A 22,155-nucleotide genomic window follows, 5' to 3' on the forward strand; every position below is an offset into this window, starting at 1 on the left:
CAGGGGAGGCCGACACAGAAGCAGAGGCTGAAGCTGGACCAGGCGATGGCGAAGCAGGAACTGAGGCCAAGGCTGGACCAGACGAGGCAGAAGCAGAGGCTGGACCAGCCGATGACGACGCGGCCGCAGGTGGCGGCTGAACGGGCTCCTCGGGCCGTCCAGCGGAGACGGGTGGCTGAACGGGCCCCTCGGGCCCTCCAGCTGACTAGGCATGAGGCTGGACGGGCCCCTCGGGCCCTCCAGCTGACGAGGCATGAGGCTGGACGGGCTCCTCGGGCCCTCCAGCTGACGAGGCATGAGGCTGGACGGGCTCCTCGGGCCCTCCAGCTGACGTGGCATGACCAGTAGGTGCAGAGACCACTGGCTGAACAGAAGGCTGAGCAGGTGATTGAGCAAATGACTGAGCTGAACACTGGGGAGCTGGCTGAGCTGCACAGTGGGCTAAGGGCTGAGCTAACGGAAACACAGGAAAATGAACTTTGGACTGGGCTGCTAACAGAGCTAATGACTGAGCTATAGACTGAAAAGCATGCAGTAGTGATGGTGGTTTTGGTTGCGGACTGAATTCTCCTGAGCCTTCAGCAGAAACAGGAACGGGTGCAGGCACCTGCTGGACACTAGCCACTCCCACCCGAGGAGTAGGTACGGGTGCGGAGACGGGCTGTATCCTGGCTGACCTCACCCTGGGGACCGGAACAGGCACCGGCAACGGCTGGGCAACTGCCCTTCCCACCCGAGGAGCTGGTACGGGTGCAGAAAGGGACAGAGCCTCATCCGGCCTGTAAACCAGAGCAGGGACCAACTGGGCCTCAGCCTCCCCCACCCGAGGAACTGGTACGGGTGCAGAGGTACGCTGGGCCCGAGCTGCCCCGGGAGGAGAAACACGAGCAGGAAAAGGAGCAGGCTCAGAAAAAACAGTCCGAGAAACAGCAGGCTCAGGGTCCACATGTACTGGGTCGACAAAAACAGATCTATCAAAAATGAACCCGCCGTCCACTTCATGTTTTGCAGTTTTAGTATTAGCAGTCCTTGTTTTAATAGTTTTCGGAATCCTTGAGTTAACGGTCTTAGAGTGAGCTGACTTGGGGATGACTGAACCAGACTTAACAAAACCTGAACTGACAGAACCTGAACTGAGTGTTGTAGACCTGGTAGAAGTGTTCACAGTTTTTCCTTTAACCGCATTTACAGCCTTTGGCGAGTGCTTATTATCTTTGATTTCTCCCTGTTCAGAGGGAGCGAAATGAAAAAACTCTTCCCAGTCTATGTCATCGTCCAAAAGAGAGATTCCAACAGTGCCTGGGGTGAGTTTATTGTTCTTTTCAGTTATGGCTTTAGGTGGGATATGTGAAAGGCAGTCATTATAACTCACCCCCGGGGGTTGCTCAGCAAGTGAAAAGTGACGGCGGCGTGAGCTTCGCTTCCTCTGAGGTGAGGAAGCTGACGGGGCATACAGCTGAGCCTCTGACGTGCGGGATGGCAATGCAGAGGCTGGAGCGTGAGCATCCAAAGAAAAACGGAGCACTCCCACCTGAAGCGGCCGAGGCTTGGGTGCGAGCGGGGCAACAGGCGGAGGCCTTTGGCAACTTCGGGGACCTCCAAAAGCCAGCCGAGTTCCGCGGAATAAGTGCTCATAATCTGGAGCGCGCCACGGCTTCCAGCGGAGCTCCTCCTCCAGCTGGGCGAGGGCTGCCTCCTGGCGCTCATACAGCTGAGAGCGGTTTGCTGGGTCCATGTAATGGTCGTAGTCTTCTGTCATGATTCGGCTGTGTGGCAGGCAGGAGAGGACCCAAACACAGCTTTAATGCTGGCATAAAGTGAAACCCAAAAAACAGTACTAAACTAAACTGGGGAGACTAAAGCACAAGGCGCCACAGGGAAAAATCACACAGCTATGAGGGAGACTACAACACTGACAAAGAGAAACACAGGGCTTAAATACACAGAGGGATAACGAGGGAATGAGACACAGAAGGAGAGCACAGCTGGGAGTAATCAGGCTGGACGAGACAGGGACGCAAAACTAGAAACACTCACATGAGGCATGGACCTTCAAAGTAAAACAGGAAACACACTGACTGAATTCTAAACATGCAAACTTAACAGCAACAGGGAAGCCATATGACAAAGCCAAAGAGCAAAACCTAAGATAACCATAACTGAGATCTAGGGAAACACGAAACAGTACCACAAAGGACTCAAAACATAATCCATAATATAAAAACACGAGATCTCCCCAAAATGAAACAGGAAACATGAGAGGCAGACATGACAACATAAGACAACAGACATGAAACACACGAAGGGCAAGGGAGACTTCACAGGGGTTGAAAACACAAGGGGGAGCTAATAAGCAAATGAACATAGGAAACCTAATAAGCTTAAACATACACTATGAACATCAAAAGAACTGAAACTCAAAACACTGGGTCATAAGACCGTGACATGGATGTTCACCAGCGCTCGCTACACCTCCATCTACCAGAAGGTGAGTGTACTCCTTTGTACTCAGATTAACATTTTACTTCTTAAAATACATTTTCATATATGAGCTTTCTATTATTTCATGGGCCATTTAATCAATATTAAAATTACAAGCATATCAACAAAGGTGAAGCTGGTTTTTTCCACTTGCTGTCACACAGTCATGGAGGAATACAATAAATACATAATCAGTCATAGATCCTGAACAATGACATTAAAAGAAAGTCTGTGGCTCTAAAAACTAAACAGTATAAAGACATGCTCCAAGCTGCTGTTTCTCTCCTACTCCTCTAGGTTTTCCACTGTCGGCCATCCAGCGATGCTGGAGGGCTACCTGGCCAATGCTGGCCTACACAAAGAGGTCCCGGCTCGGAGGAGCCGAAGAAGATCCTTGCCTTCCTCGTCAGTTTCCTCTTCAGTTCCTATCCCAACAAAACCTTCTTGCACCTATTAGCTCCAAAGAGGCTATGGTGCCCATGGAGGTCTGGACCTGAGGCCTGTGCTCATCACGTGGATAGAAAACACTCTGACACCATTCTGGAGGTCTGATGGGACTCTGACCAAAACACAGATGAAATAAAACTTGTGGCTGGAGCTTTTAAAATGACTTTTTCACCTCATAGATTAATGCTCATGATTGCATGTTAGCAAGACAGCATCTCCCCAAGGTGAAACTCTCAGGAGACATTTACTCTTAAACTGTAATCTGGTTGAGACTACTTGAGGAGATCTTAGTAGCGAGTATGTGGATTTAGTCTCTTCACCAACAGCAGACAGACCCATGCCAAGAAAGCAGACATGTTCTCAAAGAAAGCCGAGAGCAGAGATTGGAAAAAGCTAAAAAGAAAAAGCTGCAGCTTCAGACGACTATCTGCCTTTAAGGCTGAAAAAGTCCAGTTACGCTCTATTTTGGAAAAGCTCCCAGTTTTGGTAACCTGGACTTTTATTTGCCCTCTTCTGCTACAGATGTTGACTGTGACCTCAGAGGCCAACTGGACCACACAGCTGCAGCAGGAGTGAGGGAGAGGAGTCTTCATCCAGCTTCAAAGAAAACATCCAGGTAAAGTGACGTGGATCAGCGGATAAAGCCGTCTCCACTTTCAAAGGAGATCCTCTGAGAGAGAGACTCTCTGAGCCATTTTAGCCTCAAATTATAGGACTTTATAGTACAGCAACACTTTTAAAGGACAAAAATAACATAAACTGTGACTGTAATACAAACAAAGTATTGCATGTGTTTTTAAAAGTGTTCCTCCGATGGGCAGGATATCACTATTAGACTGTCCCACCAGCCAACTTCAACAAGAGACCACAGCAGCATTCAGTGATCAGCACAGATGTTCCTCTAACACTCAGCATCTGATCCCTGTTGGTCTGTGTGCTTCTGCTTTTGCTCAGTTAGAAACCCTGCAGCAACCCGACCCAAAACTGTGTCTTCTTGTTGGCCTCAACGTTGAAGTGTCAAACGTCCAACATCTGGAAAGGAAACCACGCCAGTGTACTGTGATGTTTCACCAACATGTGGCAGACGCTGGTCCTGCCTTTCATGCTGACATCAGCAGAGAGCCCCGCCTACCTCAAAGCCTCCCCTGTCATGTATTGATCAGGATGATTATGAAGATGAGCAAGTGCAAATAAGACTGTAAAAGTCCACGAGCAGAATGTTTGGATGCTTTCTAATGATTCATGAATATCATGAGAGTGTTTGTGTGTTTTGTCTTTTCTTTGCTGACGTTTGTTACTAACAAAGACAATTTACGCTCTGTATGTGTTTTCATCCTTACCAGCCGCACTCTAACTGCAATGAAGGAAACAAACTGTAGAAATCGTCGACTCAGTGACTTCATAAAATATTGAAGTGGTTCAGGTAGAGCCAGTTTTTAAATGACCATGAACACTGAGCGTATTGTATCTGTACAGCATGTTTTTCTATTAGACAGATTTGTAACAGAGGCCTTGCTCTCAGTAAGTTTGAAATCCTTTTCTGATTTCTTTTGTAATCTCTGATCTTTGTGTATCCTGCTCAGTTTGCATGCTGCCTGTAGGAGTTTCTGTCTTTGTATTTGAAGAGAATTCATTGAATATACTCAGCTGCTTCCCTTTGGTGCCTCACACATCACTGAAGTTTTTCAGTGTCCAGTTATTTGTTTTTAATAGCTGTTTGAATTCTCTGTATGTTTGACCCTGTAGACTGTTTAATGGACTGCTCGTCTTCCTGTTTGTAACCACTGCCTGTTTAGGACTAAAGATTTGGATTTTTGACTTTAACACAGCCTCTGCGTGTCGTCCCTTTGTGTCCTCGTCCTCTGTGAATGTGTCACAGATGTTTCCATGATAATAACACAGCTTTCCCACAGTGGCTTGCAGCAGCATTTATTCACAGCACATTTGAGAAAGGTTCAGATTAACTCGATGAGTTTATATTCAGAATGATTCTGACAGTGGGCCACTGTGAATTGTGATCTTTCATCAGGTCAATGTTTAAGTTCAGTATTTCAAAGCAGGAGCTATGAACAGTCATCATGTTGGCATTAGAATTATTATTATTAATCATTATTAATAATGTCGTTACTCATGTATAACTTTGATTAGTATACATGAATTTTATCAATAGTAAAAATAATGAATAATTCATGTATAACTTTTATTGTGTTTTGTATATTAATTATATTTAAATAGAGATGTTGACCCTGTCTCTACAGTAGCATCAGTGTAACATACATTATTGGTCCAAGCTGTCATAAATGGGGAGCCTGATCCTTTATTATGAAAACATGACGAGTATTTTTCTTGTCAGTTGGGAAGAAGTTGGTCTTTTTTTCCTTCTTTTTGCTCAGTTTGTCTTTTCTTTGATAATTGAAACTCTGATCAAACCTACTCATGTTCACAGCATGTAAAAGCAGCTGACAGTCCGTGGCATTGTTGTTTGTAGAGGTGCAGTGTAGTGGGAGCATAAATCAAAAGAAAACAGTAACATTTATGTAATAAAACATTTGAATGAAAATGAACAGGCCCTTTATGAACTTCAAAGGGATCTGAAAACAACACTTTTTAAAAGAGTATCTTGGGGTGTAGGTGGTCAAAATAGAAAACTGAGCTGAGACTCTAAGTTCAATCCATCCATTGGTTTTTACTTAGGAGGAAGAAATGTCAGGCTGGTGCAGGCTGGTTAGGTGCATGTGGTTATCTTTACCTAAATGAGTTCACTTTGTGGCTGCCAGGTTGGGCAGAAGTACCTGTCCCCTGTTAGGCTTAGCAAGGTTCTCCAGGAGTTTCTCCATGGGTAGAGCTTCTAGCTCCTCCAGCACATCTGTGGCCGTGCAGGCTGCCACTTTCTTGGTTGCTCTTTTTACCCCACTGGTGGATGAGCTGCAATGGTCTCCATTTGTCCCATATGTGTTTACTTCTTCTTCTTCTTTTGCATATTAAACACATTATTCTGTTTCTATGTATTTGCTATGATTTGATGACCATTCAGATCTGGGACGATCAGCTGACTGATGATGTCACACAGACTCTGTTTTTCAGGAACAGTGATTCTGATGTGAGCCTGCTAGCTGACAGCAGACCTGATGAAACCACATGTTCACATCTGTGAGGACAGACTGGACTCTTTGACTGCACCTTGGTTCTCCTCAGAGGTGTGTACAGGAGCATGTCCACCCTGCTGCGAGATCGATCAACTTTAGACCAGACAACAAACGATGGAGGCTCCGGAAAAGTGCAATCAAACGATGAGTTTATTAACAGCCCGGAGAAAACATCAACATATGTCTTCTGACCAAAATACATAATGTGGATACTTATAAAGCAGTGGGGTACACGCCCCCCCATGGCGTCAATGACAGATTAGAATAGGTTCCAGACCTTAGTCACAGTTAATCGTACGTCTTGTACATCTTTTAATAGCTATAAGCAGACATAGAACTTCTCTTTTCTATAACACCTTCCATACAAGGTAATAATCTTAAGCCCTCAGGGTCTCTGAGGCTAATTATTGACTCTGCTCATCTGTTACCAAGTAGAATAAAATGTAACAGGTTTGCAACAAGAAGCTGGAAACATTGGGGCCTCTGCTCAGGCCTATTCCTAGATTATATGTATTATATGTACTGTAAGCATGCATTGCAGTTATCCTTCTATGTTCTAGTTTCCCTCAGCATGTAGAGACATAAGTGCATGATCATAATACTGTGTAGTTAGATGAGACAGAGCTGATGCTTGCTCTTAATTATCCTCTTCATGTTTCCTGAGCCTCAGCAGTGGAAGCTACCATGGATAGAAAGACTATGACTCATCTTAAATCTCAAATCTTTGTCTCCAAAGAGCTGCTGATGTGTCCGATATGATCCACAAGCTTAAACTAGGATTATAAGTGTGTGCAGTGATGTGTGTGAAACCTCTGAGGACTCACACGTGTGTGCTTCAGCCCACACACACATATGAAGCACTGCAACCTCACACAGAAGTGTTTTACACATCTGTCAGAGATTTATAGTTAACAAACAGTCAGGTGAATAAACAACACTGAGACACTTGTTACTGATAACATGCGGCATGGGTGAATCTCAGACAGAGAGACACACCGAACTGCAGTATTCGTTTATTTTTATAGGTTACATCGTCAATATGCAAATATAATCACATTTCCTGTTATGCAGGTCCTGATGCTGTCAGTGTGTAAGCTGTGTGTGTGTGTCAAAAGTGTGTGTGCTACAAGTCAATTTCTAAGAATAATATAATGCAAGTCAACTTCTGCGGATGTGTATTTCTGTACTGGTCTCTTGTGGTAAATGTCTACAGTCACAGGGTCAGCTTCCTGTTTCTACAGAAAGCTGTCTGGTGAAATATGTGAACATAAGTTTAACATAACATGTGAAGCATAAATAAATAAAACATTAAAAACTCCCTGACAACATCCAACCTGAATCCTGATCATTTCTACAGTTTATTAAGTTCAGCTTCACCTGAACATCAGTGATGAAGCTGCTCTGACTCCATCACAGCTCACAGCTGTTGGAATGAGTCAAACAATGAAGAAGGTTCAGAAACAGCTGATGATTTTACAGAAACATGATGCAAACATGAAAATGGACACATGATTTTTTATTAACAGACACCGTTTATGTTTCACTGTGCATGACGTCATCAACACTGACACCAGGGGGCGCTCATCACCAGCCTGAGGAAGTGTGATAATGGGGGGAGACGCAGTGTTGTGTGTACTGCAGTCGGACAGAAGGAAAAACTTCCTCCTGAAAACATTTTCATCCTTCCCAAAAGTCTTTGAGTCAAATGTTACAAATATATAAATACAATAAAACACAGGGTCTTACATAAAATTAGTGATGCAGTTGTGCACTGAGCACCTTTCCAATGTTCCTTCCTCAGATGAGTCCAGCTGCTGAACACATTAACATCTGTATGTAAATGTAGCCGAGAACCAACCTGAGCACTGCTGGGAAAATACAAAGGCAACCATCAAAGTGCTGTATTATCTTATTTATTCTGAATGTTGACTTAGATCCACACCACGATTTATGAAACTATAGAAATAAAATAACAACAATCGTCTGCTTCTTTAAAATTTCTTTCATTACATCAAACCAGTGAAAACTGAAAAAAACAAAGAGCTGTTAGCATGTTTAGACCAACTTTGAGACAGAGACTGTAAAGTTCTGCACTTTAAATCCTGCCTGTGTTCCTGCAAATGATTCACACTGAAAGTATCTTAGTTTAGTATTGAGTGAGCCACAAAGCAGCCTGATAGCTTTACAACTGTAAAAGTAAATGAAATTGACAGTTTCAGTGTAGCTGGATCTATTATTGGGGGGTCATGGCCCCCGTAACCTTCTGTAGGACTGATGTCATTTTCATGGTTGGATCATTTAAATGAAGCTGGACTCAGATGCAGTAAATAAGCTGATTGATCATTAATGAATAAAGCTGGTCAAACACATCACGTGGACACATGTGATTGTGTGTTGTAGTATTGATCCCAATGCTGGTATCAGTCCTGGATCAATAACACTGGATGGATGCGTTCAGCATGGAGCCCCTGAGCTGTGTTACAGACAAACATGGAAACTGACAGGTCTGTGTCATTCACAGTCTGTAACACTTCTAAACAACAGAGGCTGACCCAAGTGCCTCAGAGCCAGGCACGCTCACATCACAGCTCTCTAAATAAGCCAGTTTCAAAATAAGAGCTGAAAGCTGTGTTTGCTTGTGTTAGCTTATTATTGTGGAGACTAACATTCAGTGATCATGTGTTCAGACTCATAATGATTACTCTCAGAAATCATGATCTTTGTATTTACTGTGTGTTGGATCAATAACTGAGATTCATGGTATCACACAGCTGTGCTGCTGCTGATGTCAGCACATCTGGAACAATACGAGGTATCTGCTACCAGACTGAGCAGGACGTGAGACCTGTGGACTGTTTAAAGCTGTCCCTCCACAGCTCACTCAGACCTGATCCACACCTCAGTGATATTCTCTGACTTCCTCAGTAGAGACAGAAACCATTCAGATCTGGGACCATCAGCTGACTGATGATGTCACACAGACTGTGTTTTTCAGGAACAGTGATTCTGATGTGAGCCTGCTAGCTGACAGCAGACCTGATGAAAGCACATGTTCACATCTGTGAGGACAGACTGGACTCTTTGACTGCACCTTGGTTCTCCTCAGAGGTCTGTACAGGAGCATGTCCACCCCCACTGAAGATCTCAGTCACTGTGAAACATAGAAAGCTGCTTGTGTGGCCTCTGCCTCACATGTAGATACAGCTACAGGTTTCTCTGTCAGTCAGACTGAAACAGTGTCCTGATGCTGCATCATTCAGCTCTGTGCCCCAGTCAGCATCACTGGGAGCTACCAGTGTTTCTGCCCTTTTCCTGTAACACTACACTCAGCACAGGCTCAGCTGGTATCCAGTGTTGGACTTTGGCTTCAGCTGCTGTGATAGATCCTCTAACATAGATCAGCTCTGCTACATGTTGTTAGATAAGTGCAGCTGCTGTCATGTCCTGATGTTTCTCTGGCTCAGCAGCTTCTCCATCAGAGGTTCACATGGAGCTGATCCAGTATCTCCAGTAACTGTGTTCTGTGCCTCACTGGTTCATCCTTCTGTCTGTGTGACGTCAGTCAGATGTTGAAGTTAAACTCTGTAATCTTCACTGTGTCACAGAGTTCAGTGAGTCCCGTTATTCACAGTATCAATCAGATCATCAGAGAACAGCTGATCAGCAATCAGTGGTGCCAACAGCGCCTCCTGTGGTGAGAGGATGCAATAATGCAATGTAGCATTTTTCCACTCAACACTTGCAGTCATGGAAACTGTCTGTTGGATCTGTGTGACGTTGCTTTCTTGGTTAGAGTTCCTCACAAATGTCCAGATGATTCTTCTAATGAGGCGTCGACCATGTTTGCAGCTCTTTGGAAGAAAACGTCGCCCTTTGCCATCCTTACTTTTCTTTGACTTCTTCAAATGCAGCTGAACTCCAGCTGGTATTTTCTTGGACTTTGCAGCTGTTTCTGGTCATCAGTTCATTCCTGCAAACCTCTGAAGCTGAACAACAATGATGCTGCATTGCTGGCTGATCCCAAAAGGTTGATTCTGTTCATCTGGACCTTTTCAGAAACGTTTGCTCACTGATCAGGTGACTTCTTCAGTCTCAGCTGACTGCAGCTTTACAAGCTTACAAACAGCACATTTGCACAATGACTGAAAGCAGCAGCACCTGATATATATGATACTAATATAATACATATACATATATAATCCATACTAATGATGAAGGAACTGAGCTCACAGTCCATTGTTCATTCAGTGAACTACTCAGTTTATTTTGGGCCTCAGAAATGCTCACTCTGTTTGTACATCACTGTCAGCAATAGACTCATTCTGCTGTGTGGACAGGAACACATGTGACATCACTTCCTGTTTGTTTGTGACTGAAAAGGAAGAAGTTTACAAGGAATCATTTAGAAGAGTTTCAAACATCAACTGATTGAATCCATGAATCTGAAAACGTGTTTGTGAGTGAAAGAGACAGACATGTACAGACTGAACTATCTGTTCAACAGTCAGAGTGTTTCTGTAACAGGAGACACTCTTTACACTCCACTCAGCACAGGGACACTGAGGCACCAGGAGACCAGCCATAAAACCTAAACCCAGGATAAAGAGTTTGAGTGAATGTGGTGTTGAAGGTGTGGAGGTGGATCAGAGTGTCAGAGGAGACTCTGTAGAAGGACAGAGTGCCAGCAGGACAGTCCACATACACTGCTGCTCTGTTAGAGACAGAGGAGGAGGAGGAGGAGGAGATGGATGTTACTCTGTTATTGTGCCAGACAGACTGAGGACCATCATCAGAGCAGTACAGACTCCAGGACTGATCATTCCATCCAAACTCACAGTCACTGTCTCCTTTCCTTCTGATGCTTCTGTAACTCACTGATATATAAACGTTTCCTCTCCACTCGACCTCCCAGTAACAGCGACCAGTCAGACCATTTCTACACAGCAGCTGATAATCATCAAATCTGTCTGGATGATCAGGATATGACTGAACCTCCTTCACACGTGTCACCTTCCTGTTGTTGTCAGACAGTTGGAGGTTTGTGTTCACTGTGTTTGTGTCGATTGTGAGTTGACAGGAATCTGATGGAGAGAACAAACACAATCCAGCTGCAGTTATTGATCCATCATCTGTTCATTGATTGACACTTTGATGATGACTCCTGACATGATGAAGATGGTTGAATGTGTGCTGCTTTGTTTTCATGAATCCCATTAAAAACACACTTACACTTCCTCAGACCTGGTCTCAACCATCGGACTCCAGCAGGCTCCACCCTGAAAGGAGGAGGGGGGTCAGAGCAGCACAGTCAGCATGCACACATGGACATTACATGGCTCTCACACACACACTGTTACACACTGAGCTCAAAGCTCGGCTCCACTGTTTTATTCAAAGAAATCTACATTTATTTATCAGCACATTTAAAAACAGCTTGAGCCAAAGTGCTGCACAGAGTAGAGAGAAAATAGGAAACATACACAGTAATGACTATAAAGACTGGTCAGGATTGAAAGCTACAGAGTACAAATGTGTTTCCAACCGGCTTTTAAAAATGTCCAGTGTTGGTGACGACCTGATGTGAAGGGCGACTGTTCCAGAGTTTGGCTGCAGCCATCGATAAAGCTCACCTCTGTTTTTACGTCTAGTTCTGGTCAGAAGCTGCTTATCTGCAGACCTGAGGGCTCCACTTGGATTCTTTTGTTAAAGAGAGATAAGATGGAGCCAATCCATTCACAGATTTAAAGACAACCAGATCTGGAAGTGGATTCTACCACGTACTGGTAACCAGTGGAAAAAGCTGCTGATGGGTCGTCTAGCACAGACCCACCGCTGGAACCAGACAATTGATGAGGGAGAGAACTGTGACAGCGCCGTTCCTTCACTTGACCTCAGTCGCTCTCGTCTGCTCCCTCGTAACACTGCTCTTTATTGAGCTTACATGAATATGCACAAGTTCATTATGACGTCTTACACAGGTATGAACAAAGAGTACCAGTCTGTGCATAGTGTGTGTGTGTGTGTGTGTGTGTGTGTGTCTGTGTGTGTGTGTGTGTGTGTGTGTGTGTGTGTGTTCCAGATGTGACCCTGTGACCCCAAAGCTGGTGCTAAGAGTCCAGCGGTCCCCCTAACAAAGGGCTCTTATACTTAACCAGACACAGAGTAGGTGTCCTCCTACACCAGGGGTCTCAAACTCGTGGTCCGTGGGCCAATTGTGACCCGCAGGACGATAGTTTTTGGCCCCACCTTAATATGAAAATGTAATGTTAGTTTGATAATGTATGACACTTTACAGTGTTGTGGGCGGAGCTGAATTAACCCACCAATCAGGGTGGGATATGGATCTCAGGGGACACCAGCCGGGCTTGATGCAAGCAGGGAAACATTTCTCAATGAGTCAAAGTTCCAGCAGCGTTGCCCTGGAGTGTTTCTTTCTTTCTGTGCCTGGCTGGCTTCCTCCTTTCTATTGGGCAAACGCCGACATTCGCCCCAGCGCGCTGCGTTCACAACACTTCAAAAAAAGTTGTTTTTTTAAGTTGCTGCCCAGCGGGACATTATACGTATATAGATTTATACACACGTCAGTGGGATTTAAAGTTATTTTTCCACAGAGAGAGATCTCATATTAACTCTCACAGTGATGCGTAGGCGGCGGGATAAAAGAAAAGTCATGAACTCAATGCAGCCCAATTTAGTCTGCAGTCACATAGCGACACCTGTTCATCGGCAACAACAGTCCCCGGTAACCCGGACTAATTATAGGGTCGCACCGTAATTTGTGGCTCGATGTTTTTATTTGCATCACTGCGTTTGCATTGCAGCAAACATGAACATTACATATATTTCAATATAATGTAAAAGCAGTCAAAACAACTAACATCAGAAACAGCTGATGTTATTTGTTATATGTCACGGTGTCATTTCCGCTTCTTTCTCCTGTAACAACAGCCCGGCGCCGTGAGCAGTCGCCTTTTTTGCGCTCGCTATCCCTGCACTTTCTACCATCTGCAAACGCCACGGTGTTCGTGTCGTCATGAAAGACATGAACATCGAGCGTAAAAACAAAGGAGACTGCTACCGGCTTTTTATCTGCCGATCGCCGTGCTACGGTTGCAAGAAAAAGAAGCAGAAATGACGTTCTCTACGCTCCAAGCAGATATATGTAATTTACACAGCTACTTTCTCGCCTTGCAATATGCTTAAAGTTTATTTTGTTAGAAATATCTGCTCGGTTTATCAAGATATTGCATATTTGCATAAGTGCTTCGACGTTTTCGGAGACGTCTGTTACCCACCAGCTCGATAGCTAGCCGAGAGATCGAGGGTCACTGAAACCCCCGAGACAGGCACAACTCCCGGCACATCATTTTCAGATCACCGCGGACTTTTGCTACTCGGGTTAAACGTAATATATAAGTCACTTAGACAACCTAAAAATGTTATTGTTGGGCTTTTTTCAGTGTTTTGTTTGTTCGTGAGTAAATCAGTTTGGCTGAGATTAAAGTTATTAGATTAGATTAGATAAAATAAAATTTTATTAATCCCCCGGGTGAGTTCCTCCTTGGTTTTTACACAGCTGACTAAACGTCAAACAGAAAACTAATTAAACAATAATATGAGACGGTCGAGAATTTACGCCAGTGTTCTGTTATATTTTAGATAGCAAGGAGCAGACGGCCGAGTTTATTAAACTCCACCGAGACAGCGGTGACGCTAATCAGAAGGCTAGACCGTCCAATTTCCCCAGCCGTTTACTTCCGGCCTACCCGACCTTCTGAGGACCTGGCCCACGTAGACCGCGAAAGCCGGGTCCTCAGGAAGATGCAGCCCATGAATTTGGACATGACCAATGTGAGCGGCTAATTCTAAGTACGCTGTTGTAAATAGCTAATGCTAATTTAATGTGAGTTAGCATTATCCAAGAATGAAATATTGATTCTAACAGGGCCCATAAACAGCATTAGCTTAGCAGCATTAGCTTATCAGAGTTTCCATCATGGTCACACAAATCCTTAGCAGAGCAAAGTGGCCTACTTAGCAATAGCTGCTCAAGTTGTAGAAAGCAAGGGAAAACAGTATTAGCATTAGCTGCCAAATGTGCACTTGAGAACAAATTTATTGTGAATTCAGCTGTGAATGTAGAGTTTGTCATTATTTAAGCTTCCATTTCCGAATGTTAGCTGCTCCTGTCTGCCTCTTTGTCACACACACAGACTGAAACGATTCACAGCCTTGTTTCATCCTTCTGTCACTATCACTGAGACTGTGGACATACAGCATGGGAAACATACACATGGCTGACACTTTATTAGGTACACAGTGGCCACTATCTCAGGTACACCTGTGACCTAATAAAGTCTTAAGTTACAAAATGTTGTCTCTGTCCAAATATTTATGGACCTAACTGTAGGTCTACTTTTAATGAAACTCTCAACATGACTTATCAGTTATCATTAATGTTCCTGCAAACAGACTCCTTGAAGACCCCCTACATAAATATCCATGTACTATCCAGCTAGACTAGTGTGTCTGTCCCTGAAAATATTCCTGCATGTGTCATTGTTCATGTGTCATCTGCAGGAAACAAACAGGAAGTGAGTGAAGGACACAGGAAATGTTTCCAGCTCTTCCTCCTCTATCAGACATTCTCTCCATACCTGAGAGTGTCCAGTCTCCAGCCTGGATCCTTCTGTCCAGCCGTCAGCAGCTTAATTCCTGAGAGACCTGGATGATTGTAGCTCAGGTCCAGCTCTCTCAGATGGGAGGGGTTGGAGCTCAGAGCTGAGGCCAGAGAAGTACAGCCTTCCTCTGTGATCAGACAGCCTGACAGACTGCAGACACACAAAACAACAATCTATCTGTCAACAACCGTTTTCTCTTTGTCACAATAACATCTACCCATTTACATCCATTCAATGTAACTTTTAACTGCCATAAATGTAAATTATGTCAGTTTGTTTAATTTATTGTGTTCATGTATGTTTATTTCCTTTATTTATTGTTGTTCCTTTTGGGGTAGGAACTAATGTTCATTCTGTGTTGCGCACAGGCCCCTTTAAGTGACGTAAAGGGAAATCAAAAGCATGTGCAAGGAAGCAAAGTTAATAAGTTAACTAAGTCAGAAGAAGGAATAAATAAGCAGTTTAAAGTAAAAGAAAGCTGCGAAGAAGAAGAAATTGAGAATTATTTTTGTTAAGTTTTTGTTCCTGAAGCAGACTCATTCCCTCACGGTTACGTGCAGCAGCAAGGTATGTTAACTGTTTGTTTATCGAGTATTTGTTAACTTGGGTTTAAATGTTTATTTGTAATATTTATGTTTGGTCATTCTGTACTTTTATGTAATAACAGTTTGACGGTGGATTTTATGGTGTTTCTGAGGAGAAGTGTGACGGAAGAATAAATCCATCTGTGAATGAAGAACCGTGGTGTCGTGTATTAACTGGAGGGAGTGATAGTAACTTTATTTAAAAGTGACAATTCCCAACAGACAACAACAGTCATCTGAAGCTGTTTAACAGTGTAAGGTAACAGCCTCCAATATTAGAGAGAAAGCCCCAACTGTAAGAGCCAATTAAAGGTTAATTTTATTGGTACTGGTAAAATAATTAGAGGAGAAATATACATGTTTGATGTTAAGAATATAATTTCTAGTTGATTTCAAAATACTGTTTGTTAAAGGTATAGAATATAGAAGTGCGACATTCTAATGCGCTTTTTAGTATTTTGGGCTTCTGGCACACTGTAATTACGTAGTTGGGGAGTCGGATAAGCTGGAAGCAACACAGTTTTTTGACCGAGTCTTGCCATGTAAATTAAAAGTTTCAATAAACATCTTTTTTGCAAGAAAAGTACCTGAACTTGCTCACGTTTCAAATACATGTTGCCGGACTGACTCCTAAAGGCGGTACAGAAGAGTGAAATAGAGACAGAGTGCCGCCACTACACCAACCATCAGACAATTGTGGAGATACAGAAATTCTTTTATTGCTGCCATATAATCTGCATCATTATAACTGCATTAATAATGTTCTTTACAGCATTATTCCATCTAATAATATTTCTCACAGTATTGATATTGCATTAAAGTTGTCTATTGAAGATGTTCATTTGAGGATCCTTCCATTATGTTAACTTTTATTACAGGTACGGTCAGAAGTATTTCATACACATTGCATATTTGTGCTTATTTTGAGTTGATGTTCGGTTCATTAAGGGTCTTAAGCTTCACTGGCGTGACTGTCCAGGTGATACATGCTGAGGGAAACTAGAACAGGATGATTCCATGCATGCTTACAACACATATAATCTAGGAATGTGTCAGGCCTGAGGCCTTAACTCATTTGGTGTCTCACTATATTTTACTCTACTTGGCAACAGATGACCAGAGTCAATAATTAGCCCCAGAGACCCTGAGGGCTTGAAGTTTATTACCTTGTAAGGAAGGTGTTACAGAAAAGAAAAGTTCTGTGTCTGTTTATAGCCGTTAAAGATGTACAAGATGTACCATTAACTGTGACCAATGTCTGGAACATATTTTACTCTGACTATTTTTATTGATGCCATGGGGGGGCGTGTACCCCACTGCTTTGTAAGTGTCCACAACATGTATTTTTGTCAGAAGTTATAGGCTGATGTTTTCTCCTGTGTGTTAATAAACTCATCGTTTGATTGCACTTCTCTGGGGCCTCCGTGGTTTGTCTCACTGCCCTACATGTGGGCGACCGTGGCTCAGGGGGTTGGGAAGCGCATCTGTAACCGGAAGGTCGCCGGTTCGATCCCTGGGCTCTCTGTCCTGGTCGTTGTGTCCTTGGGCAAGACGCTTTACCCTACCCACCTACTGGTGTTGGCCAGAGGGGCCGATGGCTTCTGTCAGTCTGCCCCAGGGCAGCTGTGGCTACAACTGTAGCTGCCTCCACCAGTGTATGAATGTGAGAGTGAATGAATAGTGGCATTGTAAAGCGCTTTGGGTGCCTTGAAAAGCGCTATATAAATCCAATCCATTATTATTGTTATTATTACATTGATTGATTTCACAACACAATCCACTGTGAGCAGCACTTGGTGATGGTGGGAAGAAGAACTCCCTTTGACACAAAGATCCTCCCAGTGAAAACAGGCTCCAGGAGGAGCATCTACCATGACTGGTTGCAGGGTGAGGGGAAAGAGAAGAGATGAGCTCAGAGAGACAAGAACAAAACAGAGAGACAAAAGTTAAGGACATGCAGTAGTGACATATAAAAGCATCAGGAGTGAAAAGAAGGGAGAAGAAAGCAGAGCATCATGGGAAGTCCACCAACAGCCTGAGCCTATAGCAGCATAACTAAGGAATGGTTCAGGGTCACCTGATCCAGCTCGAACTATAAGCTTTATCAAAAAGGAAAGTTTGAAGCTGATCTTCAAAGTAGAGAGGGTGTCTGTCTCCTGAACTCAAACTGGGAGCTGCTGCCACACCCAGTCCAACATAGCCAGACTGAGTCGTTAGATTAGTCCAACGTAAAGTCAGAAAATCATTATTTATGTCATATTTTAGTGCAAATGTAGAAAAACTGTCCAAAAGTTATTTCTAAATCTGATATTAAACAGTTTAAATGGTGAAAAAAGCTGTAAAGAAAAAAGAAAGGGTCAATAAAAGCCTCTTTAGAGGGTCACCAGTTTAAAACTCAGACATTTAAACTGGTGATTCTCCTTCTCTGCTCCATTTCCTCTCTAGACTTCCTGTTCCTAGGAGGGATTTGATTGGCTGAATGTCCTTTTAGCCTTTCTTTAGTTCTTTGGGTGCTAATCAAAGAGGAAAACACACGAGTCATGTGACGTGACATAAGGAGCGCTCTGATTGGTTGGGATTGACAAACTATGGTGCTGTTTGCAAGCTTCGCTTTGCAGAGGCAAGAAAATCTCTTAGATAGCGATGAGACGCTCCACAGTGACGTTTCCACACTTTGGAGCTTCTGAAGTGCAGATGTTTGGAAATGCTGCTCCAACGTGTGGTTCAAACACTCAGGTCACGTGACCTCAGCTGCCACAGGTGGCATACCTGCTGCTTCCATGTTAGCATGTTAGCTTCAACAGGTGGTCAGTGTGAGAGCAGAAGATGATATCAGTGACATCCAAACAAGGAAGGAAGAGACTGTTGAAGGCAGCGAGCTGTGACTGCTGTGAACAGTGTCCTCACACTATTTTCTCCCTGTGTCAACATACATGAGGCTGCTTCAGCTGCAACACACCACAAACACCTTTATACAACTAAATATACTGAGAGCACACTGCTGTGGTTGCTCTGGTAACCATCCATATATCCAGATGTTTGGGGCCGAGTCTGCTTCCTCATCCTTGGTTAAACCCTCAAAGTTTGATGTGTTTTTTTGTGATTTGGTTTTATTTGTTGTTCTATACACTGTGAAACAAAGCTAAAAGCCCCTGTGGTACAGTGGGGGACTCAAACCCAGGACCCAACCTGCTCCATCAACAGTCAGAAGGATTTTATTAAGTCTCATTTTCTGTTCATTAGGAAAACATCAATAATGAAGAGCACACATTTATAGAGGCACATTCAGACCAATGACAACAGTCCATTCACACTGCCCTCCACCTTTTTAAATGTGAGTAAACACATCATGGTTCTGGTGCTGATGTGGTATCAGGGACAGGTGATGATTGTGAACTCAGTCTGAGGTTTGATTACACTGAACCTACACTGCTTTATCCTGTTTATGACACATTTATACCCAAAGTCGCAGCTGGATAACAAAGAGCGAGGAAAAACACATTTGTTGAGAGAATTGTTAACAAATGTGGTGAGAGTGTTGTAATAGTTACAGACAGAACTATGATTTATTTATTTAAATGCATTCCAGGACGTTTTTTACTCACGCTATGTCTCTTCCACGATATTATTTTTCTCTCCTACAACGTATGTTACAATTACATTAGCATGACCATTTATCCAAATTAGGCGATGACATCATTTAGCGACTTCCAGCGACTTTTAGGACAGCCAATAGCAATTTTCCTTACTGAGGAATTGGCAACACCAGGAGCAGTGGGTGGATGACAGCATCATCATGAAGGATCAGTGTGAGAACACATCATCATCCACAAAGAAAACCAGTCTGTGTGTCTGACGCTCTTGTTAGAAAGACGCAGTCGCAGCTTGTGGGTGCAGTTAGCTGGTTTGCTAGTTAGCTGCTCTGCTAGTTAGCTGGGAGCTAACTCACTCGAACATTTGATGCTAAACTGACTAAACTGTGTGAGCAGCATTCATTGCTGCTCTGTGTTACTCTCCAGCCTCTCTTTCACTTAGTCCTCTCAGTTTTTTCCTCCTTACAAACTAGAAAACCTTCTTTTTCAGCTTCTCCTCCACACCTGAGCTGTGGCTAAGGTGGTACCAGCACGCAGGCTCGAGAATGTGGGTGTGTAAACTTCCAATATCTGCTTGGTTTATCAAGATATCGCATATTTGCAAAAGTGCTTTGACGTTTTCGGAGACGTCTGTTACCCACCAACTCGATAGCTAGTCGAGAGCTCGAGGGTCACTGAAGCCGCAGAGAACGGCACAACTCCCGGCACATCATTTTCAGATCACCGCGGACTTTCGCTACTCAGGTTAAAAGTAATATTAGTAACATATGACTGAATCTATATCTCATTTAAAGCTTTCTGTAAATGAAAGAATCAGTGAAAATGAGGCACTTCAGCTGATTTTAAACAAAAACTCTGAACATAACCTGATCCAGACCAGGTTATTGGTTCAGCATCAGTAACCACGGTGATGTAGCCAGGTAGAAACAGAGCTAGACAGACAAACATTTATGCTCACAATCACACATCTCCAGTTAACCCAGCATGCATGTTTTTGGACTGTGGGAGGAAGCAGAGAACCTGAAGACAAAATAATCGATTGATCATATTTTTATTACTAAATGTTTCTGAAAATCAAATTCTGATACCTGAAGAAACAGCTCTGTAAAAACCTTCAGAATACAGGAATCGAACTGGAAGGTTTGGTGGATAAAGCACTGCTAAAATAAAGATTTTGGACTCAGAGGAACAGATGGGACATTTCATTGCAAATGAAAGACAGAAAGTGAACAAATATCACAAAAAACCCACCGACACTAATTTCTACATTCAGACTTTGTCAATGGAAAATTGTACTTAGTAGTCAGTATAATCTTTTAATGATATAAGTTTGAATATGGTAGAATACTGCATGTAATCATTTGTGTTTAGAAGTATATAGGTGGTGGCATATTGAAAGAATGTCTCATCCTAGGAGGTCTGTAACATTCCAGGGTGTTCTGGCGTTCACCCCCACATCCTGGGAGCATGGGAGTACCTTGTCTTATTGTTTTACGGTAGGATTAACGTAGCTATATCTGTTTTAGTCTAAGTGCTTTTTGTTTATAGGAACTGTTGGACTTCCAGACGAGCAGGTTGAGGGAAGTCATTTATGGGGTCACACTCTGACACACACACACACACACACACACACACACACACACACACACACACACACACACACCTCCTATTTCAATGTATGGAACAAACGCTCACTGAAGCATATAAATAAAGACCAGGGCAGTGCTCAGGGCCTAGTCTCTGAGCCTCACTCTTGGAGTGTGAGTTCTGGAGGCTGCCCTTGCTAGCAAGAAAATCTGTGTGTTTCTCTTCTCTGATTCTCTACTGAAGAAGGGTTTTAGAATATATCTCTTAACAGACTTTTTTAAAAATCAATTTACTGTTTATGCAGTAATAGAAATCAGGTTTAACATGATCATCAATGGAAAATTTTAAATCCTGACCTGAGAGTTTCCATTTTACAGTGTGGACTCTTCACTCCAGAAGACAGAAGCTTCACTCCTGAATCCTGCAGGTCAGAGTTACTCAGGTCCAGCTGTCTCAGACTAGAGGACTGGGAGCTGAGAGCTGAGGACAGAGCTTCATAGCCTCTCTCTGAGAGCTTACAGTGACTCAGTCTGAAAAATGACAGATAAACATTAAACAAACACTGTTGTTAAGTTGCAATGAGGGTGCACTAAAGAGTTATTAGATTTAGCAATTAATCCTGTTTTTTTACTGAGAGTCAACAAATGGATGACGCTGACATTTGTTAACTGACAATGGTCAATCAATTCTGGTATTCTATTGCAAATGCCAATTGGGCTCCATGTGCCGGGCAGTGCATTAGCACCAAAGTAGCTGACATATTGATCAATAACTTTCTGCTCATTAAATTACCGTATTTTCACGACCATAAGACGCACTGTGCTAAAAGGTGCAGTCTCAGTTATGTGTGCCATTACTGTATTTAACACACACATAAGGCGCACTGGATCATAGGGCGCATACATATATTTAAAAATAAAGCGGGAGCAAACCTGAGTTCGGTACCTTACTCACATTTTTATTACCAGTAATCGTCATCATCAACAACACACAAGCATACAAGTGTGCGTATTTAAAAATAAAGCAGGAGCAAAACAAAGTTTGGTACTCACATTTTTATCATCAATCAAACCCATCGAAGTCCTCATCCTCTGTGTCTGAATTGAACAGCTGCGCTAAATCTCCATCAAACATGCCAGGTTCACTTTCTTCACTGTCAGAGTCACTTTCCGTGCCGTGCGGCTCCTCGGAAATGATGCCGGCTTTTGCGAAAGCTCGAACAACAGTGCCAGCAGACATGTTAGCCCAAGCATCTACAATCCATTGGAAAATTGTGGCGTAACTCGCCCGGCGCTGCCTTCCACTCTTGGTGAAACTGTGGTCTCCATCGGTCATCCATCGCTGGATGTGTTTGTCGCCAATGTGTTTGCTGCAGTAGGAGCGGAAGATGGCCAGCTTTTCCTTATAATCCGCTGGAAGTTGCTGCGCTACCGTAGTCCTGGTCCGGATGGAAAAATGGCACCGTTTCATAAAAAGTGAAAGTGAAACTGCTTTTAGCCGAATGGTGACCGTCGAAACGCTTCTCCCGCTCGTTCTTTGCTCGATGATCGCCTTATGTCCGCGGAAACTCAGCTGCGTCTTCTTGACCTGTCGGAGCTTGTTTTCCAGCTTCCTCCACTTGCAAACCATCGATTCA

The 22,155-nt window shown here is 43.4% G+C and overlaps 1 protein-coding gene across 1 annotated transcript in view; it reads right to left on the reverse strand.

Annotated features, from left to right (window-relative positions):
• Positions 1–10,619: 10,619 nt before the first annotated feature.
• The window catches only part of LOC146634308 (protein NLRC3-like), a 223,074-nt gene continuing 211,538 nt past the window's right edge, over positions 10,620–22,155 (reverse strand). Inside the window, exons 11-14 of the mRNA XM_085376307.1 lie at positions 20,876–21,049; positions 14,732–14,905; positions 11,304–11,350; positions 10,620–11,155 (exon numbers count right to left, since the gene is read on the reverse strand). Coding sequence (XP_085232433.1) covers positions 10,620–11,155; positions 11,304–11,350; positions 14,732–14,905; positions 20,876–21,049 — 931 coding nt within the window. The remainder of the gene's footprint in view (positions 11,156–11,303; positions 11,351–14,731; positions 14,906–20,875; positions 21,050–22,155) is intronic.

This window comes from Diplotaxodon limnothrissa, linkage group LG3 (assembly GCF_057381915.1).
Source record: "Diplotaxodon limnothrissa isolate DT_005_m linkage group LG3, D_limnothrissa_male_GT1.1, whole genome shotgun sequence".
In the NCBI taxonomy this organism is placed as follows: Eukaryota; Metazoa; Chordata; class Actinopteri; order Cichliformes; family Cichlidae; genus Diplotaxodon; species Diplotaxodon limnothrissa.